The sequence below is a fragment of the Solea solea genome, chromosome 1 (genome assembly GCF_958295425.1).
Source record: "Solea solea chromosome 1, fSolSol10.1, whole genome shotgun sequence".
Lineage (NCBI taxonomy): Eukaryota > Metazoa > Chordata > Actinopteri > Pleuronectiformes > Soleidae > Solea > Solea solea.
Genome location: NC_081134.1, coordinates 31,964,668 through 31,981,713, shown reverse-complemented (window position 1 = coordinate 31,981,713; position 17,046 = coordinate 31,964,668). Strand labels below are relative to the sequence as shown.

The 17,046-nt window shown below is 43.7% G+C and overlaps 1 protein-coding gene across 2 annotated transcripts in view; it reads left to right on the top strand.

The window, feature by feature from the left end:
* Positions 1-17,046, top strand: part of prex2 (phosphatidylinositol-3,4,5-trisphosphate-dependent Rac exchange factor 2) — a 123,041-nt gene that overhangs the window by 31,133 nt on the left and 74,862 nt on the right. For both annotated transcript variants that reach the window (XM_058630069.1, XM_058630059.1), the window contains 2 exons: positions 15,860-15,931; positions 16,815-16,937. In XM_058630069.1, coding sequence (XP_058486052.1) covers positions 16,869-16,937 — 69 coding nt within the window. In that variant the 5' untranslated portion in view covers positions 15,860-15,931; positions 16,815-16,868. The remainder of the gene's footprint in view (positions 1-15,859; positions 15,932-16,814; positions 16,938-17,046) is intronic.

Sequence of the window (17,046 nt, the reverse complement as noted above, 5' to 3'; positions counted from 1 at the left end):
ATATAAAAATAAGCAAATTCACTATAAAAAGTCACTCTGTGAAGACCCATGTGACTGTTATGTCACCTTTAACCACAGCACACAGTAGCAACTTTGGGATAATGCATAATGAGATTCTACAAATGTTCCACGTTTACACCTGAAATTTGTCACAGCACAGGTGGCAGTCGAGTACTTTACACTGCCTTATTTGAAGGAATGAAGAAAATCTCTGGTTGCTGAGGTTGTCGAAAGTGAAAGCTCCCCTCAGTCGCCACCACACGGACGTGTGATCTGGACTGGGGGTTGGAATCGCTCGATTGGCTTTCATCATATTTTCTCAGCAGTTTCAGCTTTTTTAGCGCCTGTGGGAACTTTGCAAGGAAGTCGGGTCCAAGGGCCACTGGGCTGTGTGTCATTAAAAGCACCATTTCCCACACCGCATTTATGAATGTGTACATGATCCACCACCACCACCACCCCCTCTCCTCTCTCAACTATGGCCCAGATGTTCCCAATGGAGGGCAGAGGGACCACGCAGGGAGGGGATGGAGCTCTATCTGACCTTTTTTCTTAGAAGTGGCATCATTGGAGAGATGCTGGAGGCAATTACATGAGGGTTATGTGAGGGAATGTGTTGTGTCCTCTGTCCTGGTTGTGGGGGTTTGGGGAATGCAGCCACTCCTCCTTTATCTCCCCTGTTGTGCTGGAACTGGGATTCATTTCAGAAGTGGCTGACCCTCACAAGGCAGCTCTGTTCTTATTGGGAATGTCGGGGATGGGAGGCTCAGATTGAGATCGGTCAGTGAGGGATAAAGATGGGCAAATTGAGTGTTGCAGCCGTGGAGGTGGATGATTAAAAAAAAAAAAAAGGGTTGTTATTATCTCCTGTTCTATCATCTGGGAGCTCTTGGGGATCACTGTGTAAGATACTTAGGATGATCAAAGACGGTCTACTGGGGAGAGGGGTCAGATTGGAGACTGTCATATGATCACACCCAAACACGCGCTTGCCTCCCCGTCTTCCTTTACTACCAATCAAGCTAGATCCAGTTATGAACCCCACAAGTTATATACGTGCAGAACAGTCTTTCTAAAATGGTGCCTAGTGACACAAAAAGGGCATTTTTATATTCTTTTTTTGAATAACGAGCACATTCCCTTGTGAACTGCAGCTGCTCGTAATGTCCATCTTTAGGAATGAGTGGGAATTCATGTTTCCCAAACTTTTTGGACCCACTTTTTAAATATGACAAAGTATTGCAACCCATTTCACAATAAAAAAAAATCCTGTCAGGAACTAATTTGTGCATAACATTTCTGACTACTTTTACTGCCGTTTCTGGCACTTTTCCACAATACAGTTCTAGCACGACTCTGCTCGGCACGGCTCAGCTATTTTTCCATTAGTGATAGTACCTGGTACCTGGTACTTGTATTGTTAGTACTAGTAGAAGTAGTAGTAGTAGTAGAGTTTGGTGTATTTAGCGACAGCACTGCTGAAAGCCGTCATATGTGAGCTGTATTTCAATTCAGTGACTGTCTGATGGAGTCCCTGCAGGAAGTACTGAACTAATCTTTTTAATTAACTGATTCTAATGATTAATTTACACTGAAAATAACTACTTTGCTTGTCACTAGTCTGTGTGTTCGTGTCGCATACGAAACAACATCACAGCAGTTTTGTGCAGCCGTGCTGTGACAACCCTGCCCGATACCCAATATGTGTAGAATCGAGCCGTGCCGTGTCGAGTTGTATAGTGGAAAAGTGCCGTAAGAGCACCATATGTGTTCAGATAAGAAATGCAGAATTTACCTATAAATAACTTGGGCCAGAAATGAGCTTCCACCGTTTCAAAGACCAGTAATCACCACTGTTTCATCCTTCATGAAGAACAAGCCGAGGCAGAAAACGAAAATTCACTATTTGCCAACCACAACATAATCTCCTGCCACCCATCCGTGGATCCCAGCAGAGACTGTGCAAAAGGACATTTAAGCCCCCCTCCCCCCCAGTGTGCGATCCCCCGGTGCGATAATCCAGGAGACTCCCAGTACCAGCAGGGTGAGATGTAAACAGGGTGAAAGGGAAAAGGGTAGAATGGATCATGAAGCTGACATTGCCAGGAGGGTGAAGGGTAGTGGGTGTGGGGTTGGTGTTGGGGGGGTGTTTGGGACTCCACAAGTAGCTGGGCTTGGTGCCTTCTCTTGTAAACCATATTTCCTGGAGGAGGAATTCCTCCGAGGTTAGGAAATGCAGGGGAACAATGAGGCTCCGGTCGGTAGCCGAGGTTGAACTGTAGGGCCAAGATTGTTGCTGCTGATCCGTGGGACCAAAACACAATACACCTCACACATACTTGACTATTAAGGTAGTGGAAAACAACAGAGACCACGGATAATTACAGCAGTTTGTCCCAGGACAGCCTGAGACTATTGTGTGGCTTTGCCGAAACGTCTTGTGGGAAAATATGCAGATTGCATCTTGAAGGTGTCATTTCTGGGAAGAACTAAATCTAAAACTTTCTGCTGGATCGACGCGGCACCTTTGGCACAGTACGTACTAAATTGTCCACAGTAGTCTCACGGTGATAGGTCGACTCGAGGGAGGCTGTCTGAAATATCTCAATACTGATCTCACATAATGAACAATTATAGCTGGAGAAAGTGGGCGGCGGTGGACAGCACTGTTTATCTTGGACAGCTACGAGCCAATAAAATGACAGTCATTTTTTAAAAAAAATGCCTCAATGAGTGGAACAACTCAAGGCATAATGTAAACAGCTACTCTAATGAGCTCAGGTTTTTTTTTTTTGAGTTGCTCTGTTAAAATCGAACACTTCGCTTGGTCACTGCTTGGCCATTATTCACCATTGATGCCGAAACAATGAGAACCATTGCTTGCATGATAAGTGCTAAGGAGAGAGAATGCAAGAAGGGGTCAAAGGAGGAAACCTTTCATGTACTGGATCTGGAAGGAGATCTGAGTATCTAGTTAATGTAATATATTCCAAAGAGCTTTGCAGTCCACTAAGTGGTCCCTCCGCTCCTGCCTTCCTCTACCCCGACAAAAACCTGTTGAACTTTGAGAGATCCACCGAGTTATGTTTAAAACATTTTTAAATCCTTTTTGCATGAATTGAAATGAAGAAATGTCATCCGTTTATAGTTCTCCTGAGAAAACTGATGCACCGTAAAGTGCATCATCAGTTTCATTGTTTTGAGTTGTGCATAAGTTTGTGTCCTTAAGCGTTGAAGCTTCATGTGGAGTTGTTGGTTGTTGCCTCTTGTTAGAGAACTGACTGAAGTCAGGAAGTGGGGAATCAGGCCTAATGAAGAGAGCAGCTGCTGAGAAGGAGCATTAACTAGTTCCTAGAAACCCAGGTGTTTAAATGAACCCCTTGTGTGTTTGTGTGTGTGTATGTGTGTGTGTTTCCACATCTCTGTTTCTCTCTCTCTCAGGATTTGCATTTGTTCTTGGCTGGAATGGTCATGTTGGCCCAGACTGCTGGCCCGAGAAGTTTGTCTGTTTTCCTTGTTACATATGACCAGTCAGCGAATCCTGACTCCCGAACGAGCTCAGGTCAGAGGGGGCATGGCAAGAGGCCTCCAACCCTCTGTAAGACGGCACAGCTGATGACCCTAAAGGTCACACCCTCGTGTTCCTCACCTTTTCCTGTTCCGTCTGTTAATCTGTCGACTTCAAGCCAACGTCCAGGTCCCTCCTGTGCTCTAATGGAAACAACAACATAAGATGTCAGAGATAATGACTTCCTCGTTGAACGAAAGCAACGGTCAATAATCTCCACTTCAAATGAATATTTACTCAAAGTTAAAAGCTAGTTTTTCAAGAAGGATGGGTTTAGAGGGGGGAAAAGCAGGAGTTGTTAATATGTGAAAGCCCTTTTGCACATATTCTGCGAGTTCAAGGATATGTGTGATAATTATCGTTTTTTTGCACTTTCTTCACCATCTCAGACCAAAACTGCAATATGCTTGCGTGGCTACATCTCCCTCTTTGTGGAGGTGTGCAATATCTAGTGAACCTGACCCCAAAACATGCAACTGAATTCAGTTTTCATTGTGCACAGCCAATGGCAAATATCATCCTAAGTGTTGATTCAAAAACATGTAGAAGTAACTCAATATAACTTGATATTAAGTGATAGGTTGCATGAAATTTATTGGAGGGCCGCGAGTTTGAGACCTCTGCATTCAAGGGTATTAGAAATGAGATACAGGACTTTAGGTGCAACTGGCAATGTGATGCGTAAATAACAGACAATTGTAGGTTACAGCATGGTTTTTGTATGACGTTTGCCTCTTCAGCAATGTTTCTCCAACTCCTCCCAAGATGTTTCCAGGGCCACATTGTATATGACGCTAGTCCACCCAGAGTTTTTGGTCAAACCTCCCAGTTGTGCACACCCAAAAACCTCCCTATAAAAAAAAAAAAAGGCTGTTAAAAGGGCAACGTAATGAGTTGCCCATAACATCTCAACTGGCTCAGTTTGATGTGATGGAGCAACATCTCTACTCCAAGCTTGGATGTTTGCCTTTTTAGCCTCTTCTCAAAGATGGATCTCAGGCATCCTACTGAAAAAAAAAACCCTCGTATCGACTGCTTGAATCTGCAAATCTCATTCGTTCTTAATCATTTTGGTCTTTACCCAAACCTCATGACCGACTGTGAGGACTGGAACTTCTCTGCTGCTCTACCGCCACACTGAGAAGCAGTTTCTTTCCCCCAGGCTACTGAATTAATCTACCACAATGCTGCAACACTGACCTGATTATTTATTTATTCATTTTTATAACTTTTTTGTGAGAAGTGTAAGGGGGGACCACATGTGCAATTTCCTGATACAATCTTGTGCTGCAGAATCTTGGAAGAGAACTCGATTTGCAGAGACTGTAGTTTCTGCTCTAGTTACTTAATTACTTCTTTTATGTCTTTAGTTGGAGTTGATAATGTCATTTCCTCTACACCATTTCAAACCACTTTGTCCCAGAGAGACTGGTGTGAGCCTAGGTTTCATCCATTATTTGGGTTAGAACTGCATGTGTCCTCATCATGAAGGGGAAAAAAAAGGATATTTAATTCAGATTTGCCATGATTTGGCCTCATTTTATCTACATGTTGAAGTAGAGAGAGAGAGAGCTGACATGTTTGTCTTTTTGACTCTTGGTAACTGGATTCAGCCAGTCTTTCCTCCACAAGAATCCCAGCAGTGTTTTCTCTCTCCTGTGTCTCGAGAGTGAGGCCCCTGAATCGATGAAGTGGCTCACTTGCATTTCAATGCCACACTGTTGCCTCCTGGGACCTGCATTTCATACCCTGTTGTAAGGATGTAGCTGTCATTTTTGCTTCTCGTAAAATGTGTCATGTTACAGATTGCACTCCTGTGTTACTGCAGATGCAACACTCTAATTCTGACACTGTGTAGAAGTGTTTAGCATCTTGTCTTAAAGCCATTTTTGTTTATTTAGCCAGGCTAAAGATAAATTATATCATATATATCATCATCATTATCGTCGTCATCATTATTATTATTATTGAGCAATGCATTTACACTTTAGTTTTTAGAGAGGGTAAGATATTTGGTTTTCTACTCGTTTCAAGGCTTTTTTGTGTAACTCTCATGAAAGCAAATGAGCTTATTTCTAAAATGTCAAGCAGAAGAAACATGGTCATGATCCTGAAGTTTAGGTATTAAAAAGTTTCCCTTTGGTTTCAGAGAGTCATGGAGTGGTAGCTTTACCTGTGTGAGACGACTTGTTTGTCTTCAATTTTGTTTTCCTATAGTCAGTCTAGTTTTGTCAGTGTGGCTTCACTGGTGGCCGTTTGGTGAAAGACCTGTAGACCTTTTCTCTTTCAGTGTAAAGCTGCTCTAGCGCAGACTGGAGAGGGGTTCTTTTGCCTTTGTGTCTGAGGCCATTTTCAAGCAGAATTTCCTTCCTTCCTTCGTGACCTTCGCCATCTTTACATTGTGCTGCAAGTTTCCTGCCCCACACACACACACACAGACTTCATTGCATATGCGATAAGGATGCAGTGACTCAGGAGGCAGAGGTGGTGCAGAGGAGAAGGTTGATTTTGATTTAGCTGTAGCCAGCTGCCTGGTCACATGGTACTTGCATACTTACGTGAAGTAGAAAAGTGCATCGCGATAGACACCTGTCAGGATGTACAGGCAGTGTGAAGGGATCGTCATTACAAGAGTGTTCAAGTGTTTTAGTCGGTATGCTTCACTACAGACACCAAGGTTTGAGCAGCTATTTTATGACTATAGGACACTGCATTGACTTCCATTCATATGAACAGCCTAAACAAAATGTGTTATCCCTAATATTAAGCGTAACCAGTTCATGAACACTTTGGTCACAACCTTCATACAACCTTTAGAGAACATTATCTAAAGGCTGTGTTGTAAGAAAGTTGTGGAAGAGTAATGTTAGGGGAACGTTCTGGGAACCTTCAGAGAACGTTCTGTAAAGGTTGTATGAAGGTTGTGACAAAGTAATGCTCTGGGAACGTTCTGGGGACCAAATCTGCAACCAAAAACAACGTCAGGGGAACGTTAAGAAACTTTCCATATCAACCACACGAGAACCTGGGGGAGAGCCTTCAGGGAACAAACTAACAGCTAAAGTTCCCATAACTTTCTTAGCCCAAACCTTGAGGGTCTACCTCATTCCCCGTCGCTAGAACCCAGGTTTTGGTTTCCATGAGGATTATTGGTCCTGACAATCTCAGTGTTTATGCCAGAAAACGTCCCAAAGCGGTAATACATACACGCACATACACAAACTTGTTCAAAGTATGCTTGCCTCCGCATTTCCGTAAAGATTGACAACAGCCCACAACACATTTTTATATATTTATAACAAATTCTACATGGCTATGTTGACAATCATCCCAATAAGCCTTATTGCCTTTAAGAATGTAAATTACCAGCCATGTGTGGCTTGCTATCATGAAGTGTCCACTGCAAAAGGTCTAGACGGGTTTTTTGTGTTTCCTTCTGTGGTTTTTGAACTCACACTTTCCATGTCAGTCATGTCTCTGTCCGTCCTGCATTTCTGGGCTCCCGAAGCATAAACACGCAGAGCCGGGTCAGCCAGACACGATGGGAAATTCCACTTCACCCCAAATAATTTAATTAAGCTCTTGAAAAAAGCTCAGCGACGGACAAGTGTCTCTGTGTCTCCAGGCCAACATACTAATCCTGACTGCCTCTTTCTTTTCTGTCTGTCTCTCTCTCTAATTCATACACATTAATTAAATCGACCTTTAAATCCTAACTGGCTTCTATATTACAATCGATTATCTCTGACTGTCTCTTGGGCGACAGTGATTTTCTTTTTTGCCCGCTGTTAACAGAAAATTATCGATTGAAGCAACTTTAAAGTTGTCCATAAATGTTCATATTTATGGACATATTAGTCACTTTTTTTTCCAGTCACATTATTCAGACCAAATAATGTGTTTCTGGACTGGAAATTTGACCTTGTTGTTGTAAAGAACGGAATCCCGGTTTATCATTTCATGTTTGACTACCCTCTGCATTGTAATTTTGGACACGTCCAACCTCGCAAACCCCTCCAGTCAAGGTCAAGAATGATTGCTACATTCTTAATAATATTCTTAGAAATATATAGTGAATAGAAGTCGGAATTGTTGTTCTTTAGTCCCCTCCTCTGTCAATTCACTGGGTAAAAAGAAAGCCTGATGAGCAGAACCCTGGCAGGAGGGGTGGGGGGGTGTTTGTATGAGTGCTTGTGATCTTGAGAGTGAGAGTTGGCAGTGTAGTTGTCCCATTCTCCACACTCCACGCCATGTCCAGATCCATCATGTGTGTGTGAGGGGCTTTTTTCTTGTAAAATAGATGGCAGCGGGAGAAAATGCATCCACCAGACCCCCCACTGCCAAGTTCTCAAATGTGCTATGTGTGTGGCAGACTGATGATTCTGCTGAGTCAATTCAGGGTGTTTGTGTTTGTGTGTGTGTGGGTGAAGGTCTGCTTGGCTGAAGTCCGTCCCTTAAGACACTTGGACGCGCAAACTCGCCTTCCACCATCCAATTTCTAAGTCCAAAAGACCTTCCTCATATGCTGAGTAAGTCTGCCGTTAGCGCGCCACGATGGGTGAAATTGAACAGACCCACAATCTGTGAGATATTCACTTACGCGGGCACGAGCACAAGCATCACTTTACACTCCTTTCACTCCAGTGAGGACAATGCGTGCAGCTCGGTAGGGCGCAGACGTTGGACACAGACATATTCGTTAGATTGACTGCTCCATTCCAGCTGTTGTTGAATCTCCTCGTGTGCCAGGGTCAGTGGAAGGACAAGAATAACATCAAAGGGAAGAGAAGTTCTTTATCCTCAATGAAAATAGTGAATTCTTGCATATTTCCTTTAGAAGCTTGATATTTCTTTTCCTGTGTTTTTCAGGAATGTACTAAATCAATAAACGTCAAAGAACTATCTCTTGTCTGGAAAGATAGTATTATGTGTGTATTTTGGAGCTCAGGCTGAACTTTAAAAATGCCAACAAACAAGTGGACTTCACTTCACGAGAAGATCCTGTGAAATGAATGCTCACTATGTTCTCGGCTGATAATTAAAACCAGAGACTCCGCACTGAGCTGCGCACACGAGCCCTTAATAACCACTCCCAAGATAGACAAATTAACATTCCCCCACTGTAAATTTAAATTGTCTGTTTCCTCTGCACATTCCCAGTGGAGAGAAATGGGTCCATTTGGAAAAATAAGACCAGTTATGAGTCCATTAAGATAAGAGCACGGGGAGGATGATGTGAGGAGGTGTCATTAGGACCTGTCGGAGACGGGAGGGGAGTGGTTTGTTAGAGAGAATAGCTACAAAGAGCCTTTTCTCTCTTTTCGGATGTTCCCCACAGTGTGCGCTCTCTGCATCAGAGCCTGACTTTGTCTGTGGTCAGTTCGTCTTGGGTCAGGTTCAGGTTTTGCTGAGGAGAACTCCAGCATAGCAGGGCTCTTACTGTTTCCAAGAATGAAAAGAAATAAAAGAAATGTGATGTGCTATTCCTTCAGATGTTCAGACATTCCCCTGCCTGCACAACAACATTATGTATTATTACTCTGACTGTTAGTCGCATGAGGTTCAACTGTTGTTGCTGTGAGTTCTGTTGCCTCCTCAGCAAACCGCTGAGCTAATACGGAATTTTCACGAAGCAAACAACACTTTATGAATTGAGCTCCAACTCTTATGCGTTTGCGCTCCCTCACTTGTTCTTTGTAATTCTGACCATGGGCGGAGCTTAGGAAGCTGCCTGCTGATTGGCTACTGAGTTTTAGAGCAGCAGCTCCATGGACCGGAAATAGTCATGTACTTGGGATCGCTGTCCATCTGGGACTCGTTCCCCAAGTTTTCCCCATCGACATCCAACAAAATAATTGTAAGTATCTTACGTTTATAATCTAGACTTAAGACAGACAGCGACTCCAAGCCGGTTACTACTTCTGGTCCATTGAGCTGTCACTCCAAAACTCAGTAGCCAATCAGCAGGCAGCTTCCTAAGGCCCCACCCATGGTCAGAATCGCCAACAAAAAACCACGGCACAAAGAACAAATGAGGGAGCACAAGTCTAATTCCATAAGCTAACGGGTGAGTCCACACCCACTCTGATGGGTTTAAAATGGATCTAAGGCCAAGTAGGTGCTCACAACGCCCCCTCCTGGACCACTGGACCTTTGTAATTACTTGGGTAACTGCGATAATTACTTGGGGGAGCCATTGTGTTGGAGATTGTCACAAGAGTTTCGAGTGATATGGGTTTTTCTGTGGCCAATGGTTGATAATCGATGCCAATCTTTAGGTTTTTCTTTTTTCTTCCATCTGATAAAATATAAATGTTTTATGATCACAAATAATACAAAAAAATGCTTATCTTCAGCAACACTAGTGGTCTGTTTCTCCAATCTTCAGTTTATTTTTACACTGCAGTGCAGTTATATGCAGTATTCTCAATAAAAAATTATGCATAAACTATTAAATACACGGCACAGGTCATCAAAAAAACTAAAAAAGGTTTGTTTTTAGTTACTAAGCAACATAGACGCTGAGAACAATTGGCCCATTATTACCTCTACTTGTAGGAAGTACAGTAACGACACCACATCCTCTCTACAGGGTTACAATTTTTGAAAGACCAAACAAAAGTCTCTCCTCTTCCTCTCCTCCTTTCTGTCTGCACTTCCTATTTCCTATCTGCTTTTTCCCCCCTTTCTATTTTTCTCTTTTTTTCTCACCAGTACAAACGCTCACACACACACACACACACACACACACACACTCCGAAAACCCAGAGAGACTCAGGTGTTTTTCGAGCGCTTGCCTGAGGGCGTCGAGCTGCGAGCTACACCTGTTACCTGCTGCTGCCCCTTTAACTGTTATCAGGGCGCTTTTACCATTTCCCTCTTCCTCCCCCGGAGGACAGATATGGCAGAGAAAGGAACACGTACACACACACACACACACACACACACACACACACACACACACACACACACTCAAAAAGACTGTTACAATAATGAGCATAGCTTCACAGTCTAGTGATTCACTCCACTGGGCTTTGTCATGTGGAAGCTTCTGTTTGTGTCTCCATCTCCGGTGCTCAATGGCCTTTGTTTCCTTTTTTTTTTTTTTTTTTATCTGTTAACACGAAGGGATTCTTTCACAGACCGTGGATCAAAAATAGTATCCCTGTACATGTGTTGTTGTTTCATTTAAAGTGGGGAAACAAAGTGTGTTCAGGTATTTTATCACTAATCATGACAACAATATGGACCCAGGGAGTCAGTGGTGGACAAAAGAGCCAGAGTCAGAGAAAGGTCTGTTCTTTCTTGCGGAGTTTATACTGGGGACGAGTGCCAATGCCCTCATGCTGGAGTCATCTTTCTATTGTGAGCAATAGATCCCACATTACAGCCAAAAGCACTCATAGTTTGGTAACAGAATAAAGCATAAAATTGTTTTTAACCACCTGTCATTTCACAAAGAGCAGGGTGTTCCACAGTTGAATTGTTTGATCTCATAGGACCGACATTAAGTGGACTCGGTGTTCCCGTCCGCTTCTCGCTGGATGCTGCAACAGATGTGTGAGGACAGCTCTGTACCTGTCATTTAAGCAGCTAGATACACTTTTCTATCCCTTTTCTTTTATCATGGCAATTTTCTGCACTGTTTGGCTCTTTTTAACGTCGTCTTCTTGGAGCTCCTTTCCTCTCTCTGTGGGTGGATTTGTATTCCCGTCAGAGCCCCCGTTCTGCAGGTAGCGTGGCTTTGCTGCTTGATGGACGACTTCCCCTCATCCACTCGTCCAATTTGCTTCACATTCACTGTTGTCAAATATACTGTACACACACTCCCCTTTATTATGAAGCAGAAGAATGTCCGTCATTGTCCAACCATCCCCCCCCCCCCCCCACCCCCGTCCTCGTTACATCACGGAGCTGTTGGAGGAAGCGAGTCGTCCCTGTTTTTGCCAAACGTCTCTGGTGTGATTCATGTGTTTCATTGACACAGAGGTAAACATATGCAGAGGGAGGGGCTGGAGCCTTCCTCTGATTGTATCTTTCCAATCTGGCAAAAAGATCAAGGGGGGGGGCAACACGGCATAATATCCATTCACAGAGTTTCCTCCTGACCTGGGTTGGCACAGAGCATGCTGAGTTGGCATGGAAACAGCCCTGCAGCCAGTCTGTTTGCCCCTGGGCCTCTCATGTTACTATTATGAGACAAAGGTGACAATTTTTAATATCTTTACTCATGATCTAAAAAAACATCACATTTCTTTTGAGAATTGAGACCATTGCTGCTCTGTCCTATAAGCCGGTGATGGAGTGGTGTATGATTTCTGGCCCTGCAGGTTCTGTTGTTTGTTGCCAGTTTCTTGGTTACAGTGTTTGTTTGGAAGTAAACATTGGGCTATCACATCTTTTTTTGATCCCAACATGACTGCATCGGGCCTGACGGGCTAAGATTTCCAAAGCCACTTTCCCGTAGCCCACAGCTCGTGGGCTTGTGTTGATTAATGGCAGACAGGGGTCACGATGATGTGGCGATTGGACCGATCTATTCATCACACCCGTCTGCTCTGTGGAATAATAAAAAAAAGAGTTTGATGGAGGTTTTAATTTTGTAGCCTCCCCCCAGCGGTTGGAGTGACAATGCCGGTGATAATAGAGTTGTTTTTTTTTTTCACTTTAAGTTCAACGTGTAGAATAGAAATTAGCAGCCTCTGCTTAATGTCTGCAGAAATCCAGTGGCAAGTGTGTGTGTGTGTGTGTGTGTGTGTGTGTGTGTGTGTGTGGGTGTGGAGATGAGTCAAAACTTCCCTTGATCTAACGGCAGAAAGTAAACTGTAGACAATCCCAGCTTTTACCAAACGTTTGTTAATGCAGTAACTTAACATCACTTTTTTTCTCCTCCCTTCAACGTGTACATTTGTGTCTTGTTTCCTTGAAAATGTAGCTTCAGTGTCCAGAAACAGCGAACAGTGTCCTTCAGGGATTCAGTTTGCTGTTAGGAATGGCAGGAATTGTTTTTCTTAGGCCACCATTAGATGTGTTTGCTTTAGCAATGCTGTAATGACAATACAGTCTTAAGTATTTCTCAATTTATTGGAAAACGTCCAGAAAATACTGGAAACATTTGTTTGCATGTGTACTCATTACCGTAACTCCTAGACCGATTGCGATATCTAGAACATTTTAAAAACCGCGGACGACCCTCATGTGGAGGATAAAGCGGTAGAAGATGGATGGATGGATGGATGGAAACCAGAGAGTTAGTGAATATTATTACTCATTGAACATTTTTTTTTACAATTCTACAGCCATAAAATCTAAATAAATCCAGGCGGCCTGAATATCATGACGCTCATAAGAGGGTTAAACAAAAGAAAGACAGCTGTCAAGTATTTAGTGTGACCCTACCCTTACACTTGAACAATAGCAGAGCCTTGAATAATGGTTTGTCCTACTATTTCTTGCTTGAGCATTAAATACACGTGTTGATGAGTAAAAGCCTCCTAAAATATGAGATCAACTTTCAGTCACATTATTCCAATCCAAACGCCAATGATGACACAATAAAACAACAAAGTTGAAACAGAAATGGTTCTGCTGTCATTTCAGTTTATTTATATGTAAAAAAAAAAACACTGAGACGGGAAGAAGAGTCCACAACCCTCAGCCATTGCAGAGACTCTGAAGTCGGGTCCAGTTTGATTACACACACACATATAATCTTAAAAAAAAAAGTGTACGTTTGCGATGCATTAATGTGTAAAAGTCAGTTATACACTTGCTGTGTAGTCGGTCACTGTTAAAGCCTGGAAAAGTGTGTGTGTGTGTGTGTGTGTGTGTGAAGGGGGGGGGGCTTGTATTCACCATCACCCAGGATACTGTTACTGTGTCCATGAATCCACTCAGTCAGTCAGTCAGTCGGTGAACGTCCCATTCACTGTGCGTGGACCCGGTCCAGGATTAGTCTCTCAACATCAACAAGGCAGTGTTGGCTCTCTGTCGTTGCGAGGGACATGTCATTTCCACCAAGCAAGTCGGAACCGTCCGTAGTTCTAGGAAAAACGGAGTCATTTTTCCACACACCGTTCAAATTTGAAGTCCCTGCTTATTTGTGATAAGATGTGCTGTAAAATTAATGCTGTGCAGATGTAGTGACCATTTCCTGTTGGAGAGACTCTTTCATTATTAGAACTGAAGTGATCGAATCCCCGACGAGCCCGTGTCGATGGGACGCTTGAATTCTGCGCTGCTTTTTCTCAGCCGCAGGTCCCATACAGTAAACGGTGGCGGGGTCTTTTTGTGCGAGGTTTCCGTGGAAGTCCGTGCTCCGTGTTTGTTCGTATTAGACTTGCTAATCAGATGCTAATGCCTGTGAGTGGCGGAGTTGCGAGGCAAGGCAGCCACGGAATTGTAATCAGGGCGAAGGTGGCCTACAACAAAGAGGGTGATTATTTAAGCCAACCAGGAACTCCATGGTTTCGCGGCCTATAGCGTTTCCCTTTCATGTGTCGCTTGATGTCAATACAGGGTGATTTAAGATGAGTTCACTCATTTTTTCCCCCCACACATCATCTCGTGTTCCTTTTTAAAGATGTCGAACAGAACATTGGCTCTGTAATTAGCTGGAAACAAGTGATTTAGCCCCAACTACATTTCCATCTGCGCACAGTTAATCAAATAAAGTGTTTCAATAAGGTCAGTGTAAGTCACAAACACACTTTTTTTTTTTTTTTTTTGGTTGCGGTGTTGAAGGAGTCATTCTTGGCTTGTCTGCTCATTAGAATAAAGCTGTTTATTTGCTTTGTGGGTGTATTTATTGTGGGCTTTGCTCAGGTCAGGCTGCACCGGGCGACAGATGGCATTACGGCCCTCAGAGGGGCAGTAAAGGGATGCCCACGGTTGGGGTCAACTGCAAAGACAGATGTAACCTCTTACTGTGCTGAGCGTGACGCCGCCGCGCAGCTCGGTCACGTAGGGCTTCGCGTTTATGAAGCTGCTTTTTTCTGTGTGGTGTGCAGCAGCGGCGACTCTGCCTATTATGTTGCCATGTCACACTGATTTTGTAAAAAGGATTTGTGTGATCAGCGACAGGCCAATTAAGTTCAGAAATTGAATTTTCACTGCAGCGCAGCGCGGTCTGTCTTCTAAATTTGCACCGTGATGAACACAGTAGGACTCAAACGAAGACTGTCTGCTTCGCTCTCCTTTTTTTTTTTTATTTAGTTAATCCGGCCTCAGTGTCATGGTTTGTGCCCCAGTGTTTCAGCAGGCTAATGAAATCCAATTGTGAATCCATCTCTGCCTTTCAACAAATAATATGTACGACGAGGAAAATAAAGGACGTTTTTATCGAGGCAGAAACAGACACGACACGACAAGTTGTGTTTTCGGGGGATGTTGTTGTGCCATTTGTGCTATTTATTTTGCTCTTAGTCAAATGGAACATCTCTTTGAAAAGCAGGGACTTTGTTGTTGTTTAACATCAACTTTGGCGACGCCACAACACTGAGATATAGGGTTGAATTATCTCGTGTCATTTATATTTTATGAAGGTTTTGATTCTCTAGCCTTGCTTTGGATTTCATCATAACTTCCCAGACATCAATCAAAACTTTGATGCTGCCAATTTTGTTTCCCCCTGGAACTTTAAACCCGAAGATGGATTCCCGTCTGCCAGGATTGTTTTTCAAACACTGCGCGCATAAACATAAAGATTCCTGTCTGGTTACCTGTTGATGGATGCCTTCTTTAAAAGCTCTCCCCCCTGAGGCAGACCTCAGAGAAAACGCTTATTCCCCTCTTAAGCCACGAGTTAAGAACACATTCAAGGCTTTCATAATCTTAATTTGACATTCTCAGAAAGTGTCCTGCAGTATTAACGTTGTTGTTGTTAGGTGGGAGGGGGGGGGGGGTGCTCTGTGAAGCCGCACCCGGCGGGAACCGGTGTTGAAAGTGAGAGCACTTCCCGTCCGTCTCAATTTGCACACGGTTGGCCTCTCCATCTCATCTCCAGCCACTTAACATTGTCTTTGAAATCCTGTGCACTGCAATTATGCCGTGTTTTTACTCTTCACTGCAGAGATTGTGTTTCACGTGTGTATCAGGTGACCATTGTGATGGTTAACCAATTTACTCTGGCGGCAGCTGCATGCGAAAAGCCTCAAAGCAAGTGCTCTTTTTTTTTTTTTTGGGTCTTTTTAAAAGGTACAACTCATCAGTCGCCAAGACGTAATTCAATCCTGGGGCCACTTTAAAGAAAGTGTTAACAGTTGCTTTCCTTTCCTGCCTCCTCTCCTTCAGGTGTTTCTACATCGCCTCAACCAGTACGCGGCCACGAAACTCGACAAGAACATCACAGAGGAAACGGTTAAGGTGAGGGTCAATCTGTGAGGTGTGGCACTGCATTTAAATGAAATGCAATTGACTTTTACTCCCATTCTGTGCATAAAAAAAACCTTGTTTTCATATGGTAACCCCATCCATGAAAAGGCCCGGATACTGTGTCCCATATTTGGGATGGTGTTTCAACCGAAAATAGTTGAATTCTGAACGGGGGGAAAAAAGAAGTCGTGGGCGAAGGCCAGGAAGCAGCTGTAACTATAATCTATTTAGAAATGGTTCTGGCTGCAGGATAATAAAGGATGCTCGCTCTCTCTCTCTCTGTCGCAGCAGGAGTGCGTTTGCTTACACTTGAAGATAAACACGCGCTCGGTGGATATTTACTGAGCGTCATCCCGTGTTTTGGGATACGTCCACTCGCGCCGTGTCTTGTTTGGGAACATGCTGTACAGAGATGGCTTTTAGACAACGAGGGTTCAGTGGGCAGCGACACGTTAACAGAGTGGAAATGCACGGATCCAGTTTTCTGTTCTTCGTATCACTGAAGATTAGTTAGGCGCTCATAAAACACTTCTGGTTTTGTTTTACTAGCTTCTTCCTCCATGCAGTGTCAGCGTATTGTTTTGTCCTTTAATACCCACCACTGAAGTGGCATAAAGGGGGGGGGAGTCAACACCACATGAAGGCAGCGTTGCCATCCAGCAGATGTTAAACCCCTGTTAAAAACACTCTTTAATGTCTCAAATGTGAATATCAAAGACACCTCAGGCCACGAAGAGACCTCGTTCTAAATTCCGCGGCCTCAGACGTTTCTCTCGCCCAGTGCCCGCCGCCCACAATAAAGAGCTGGAGCTGGAGCCAATGACACGTTGACAGATATACAAAATATGGTCTTGATATCTTTTGTCTCTTCCAGGTTTTGTTCTCCAACATCGAGGAGATCCTGGCCGTTCACAAAGACTTCCTGTCCATGGTGGAGGAGCTGCTGCAGCCTGACCCTCACGCTCACCATGAAATCGGACGCTGCTTCTTGCACTTTGTAAGCAAGGGTTAATTAATGCTCTCATTCTTGCAAAGCATTCTTGTAATTTCTTCCCCCGTCTTGTCCAGCATTAGCCTGCTCTGTCATTAATAACCCTCTGTTTACT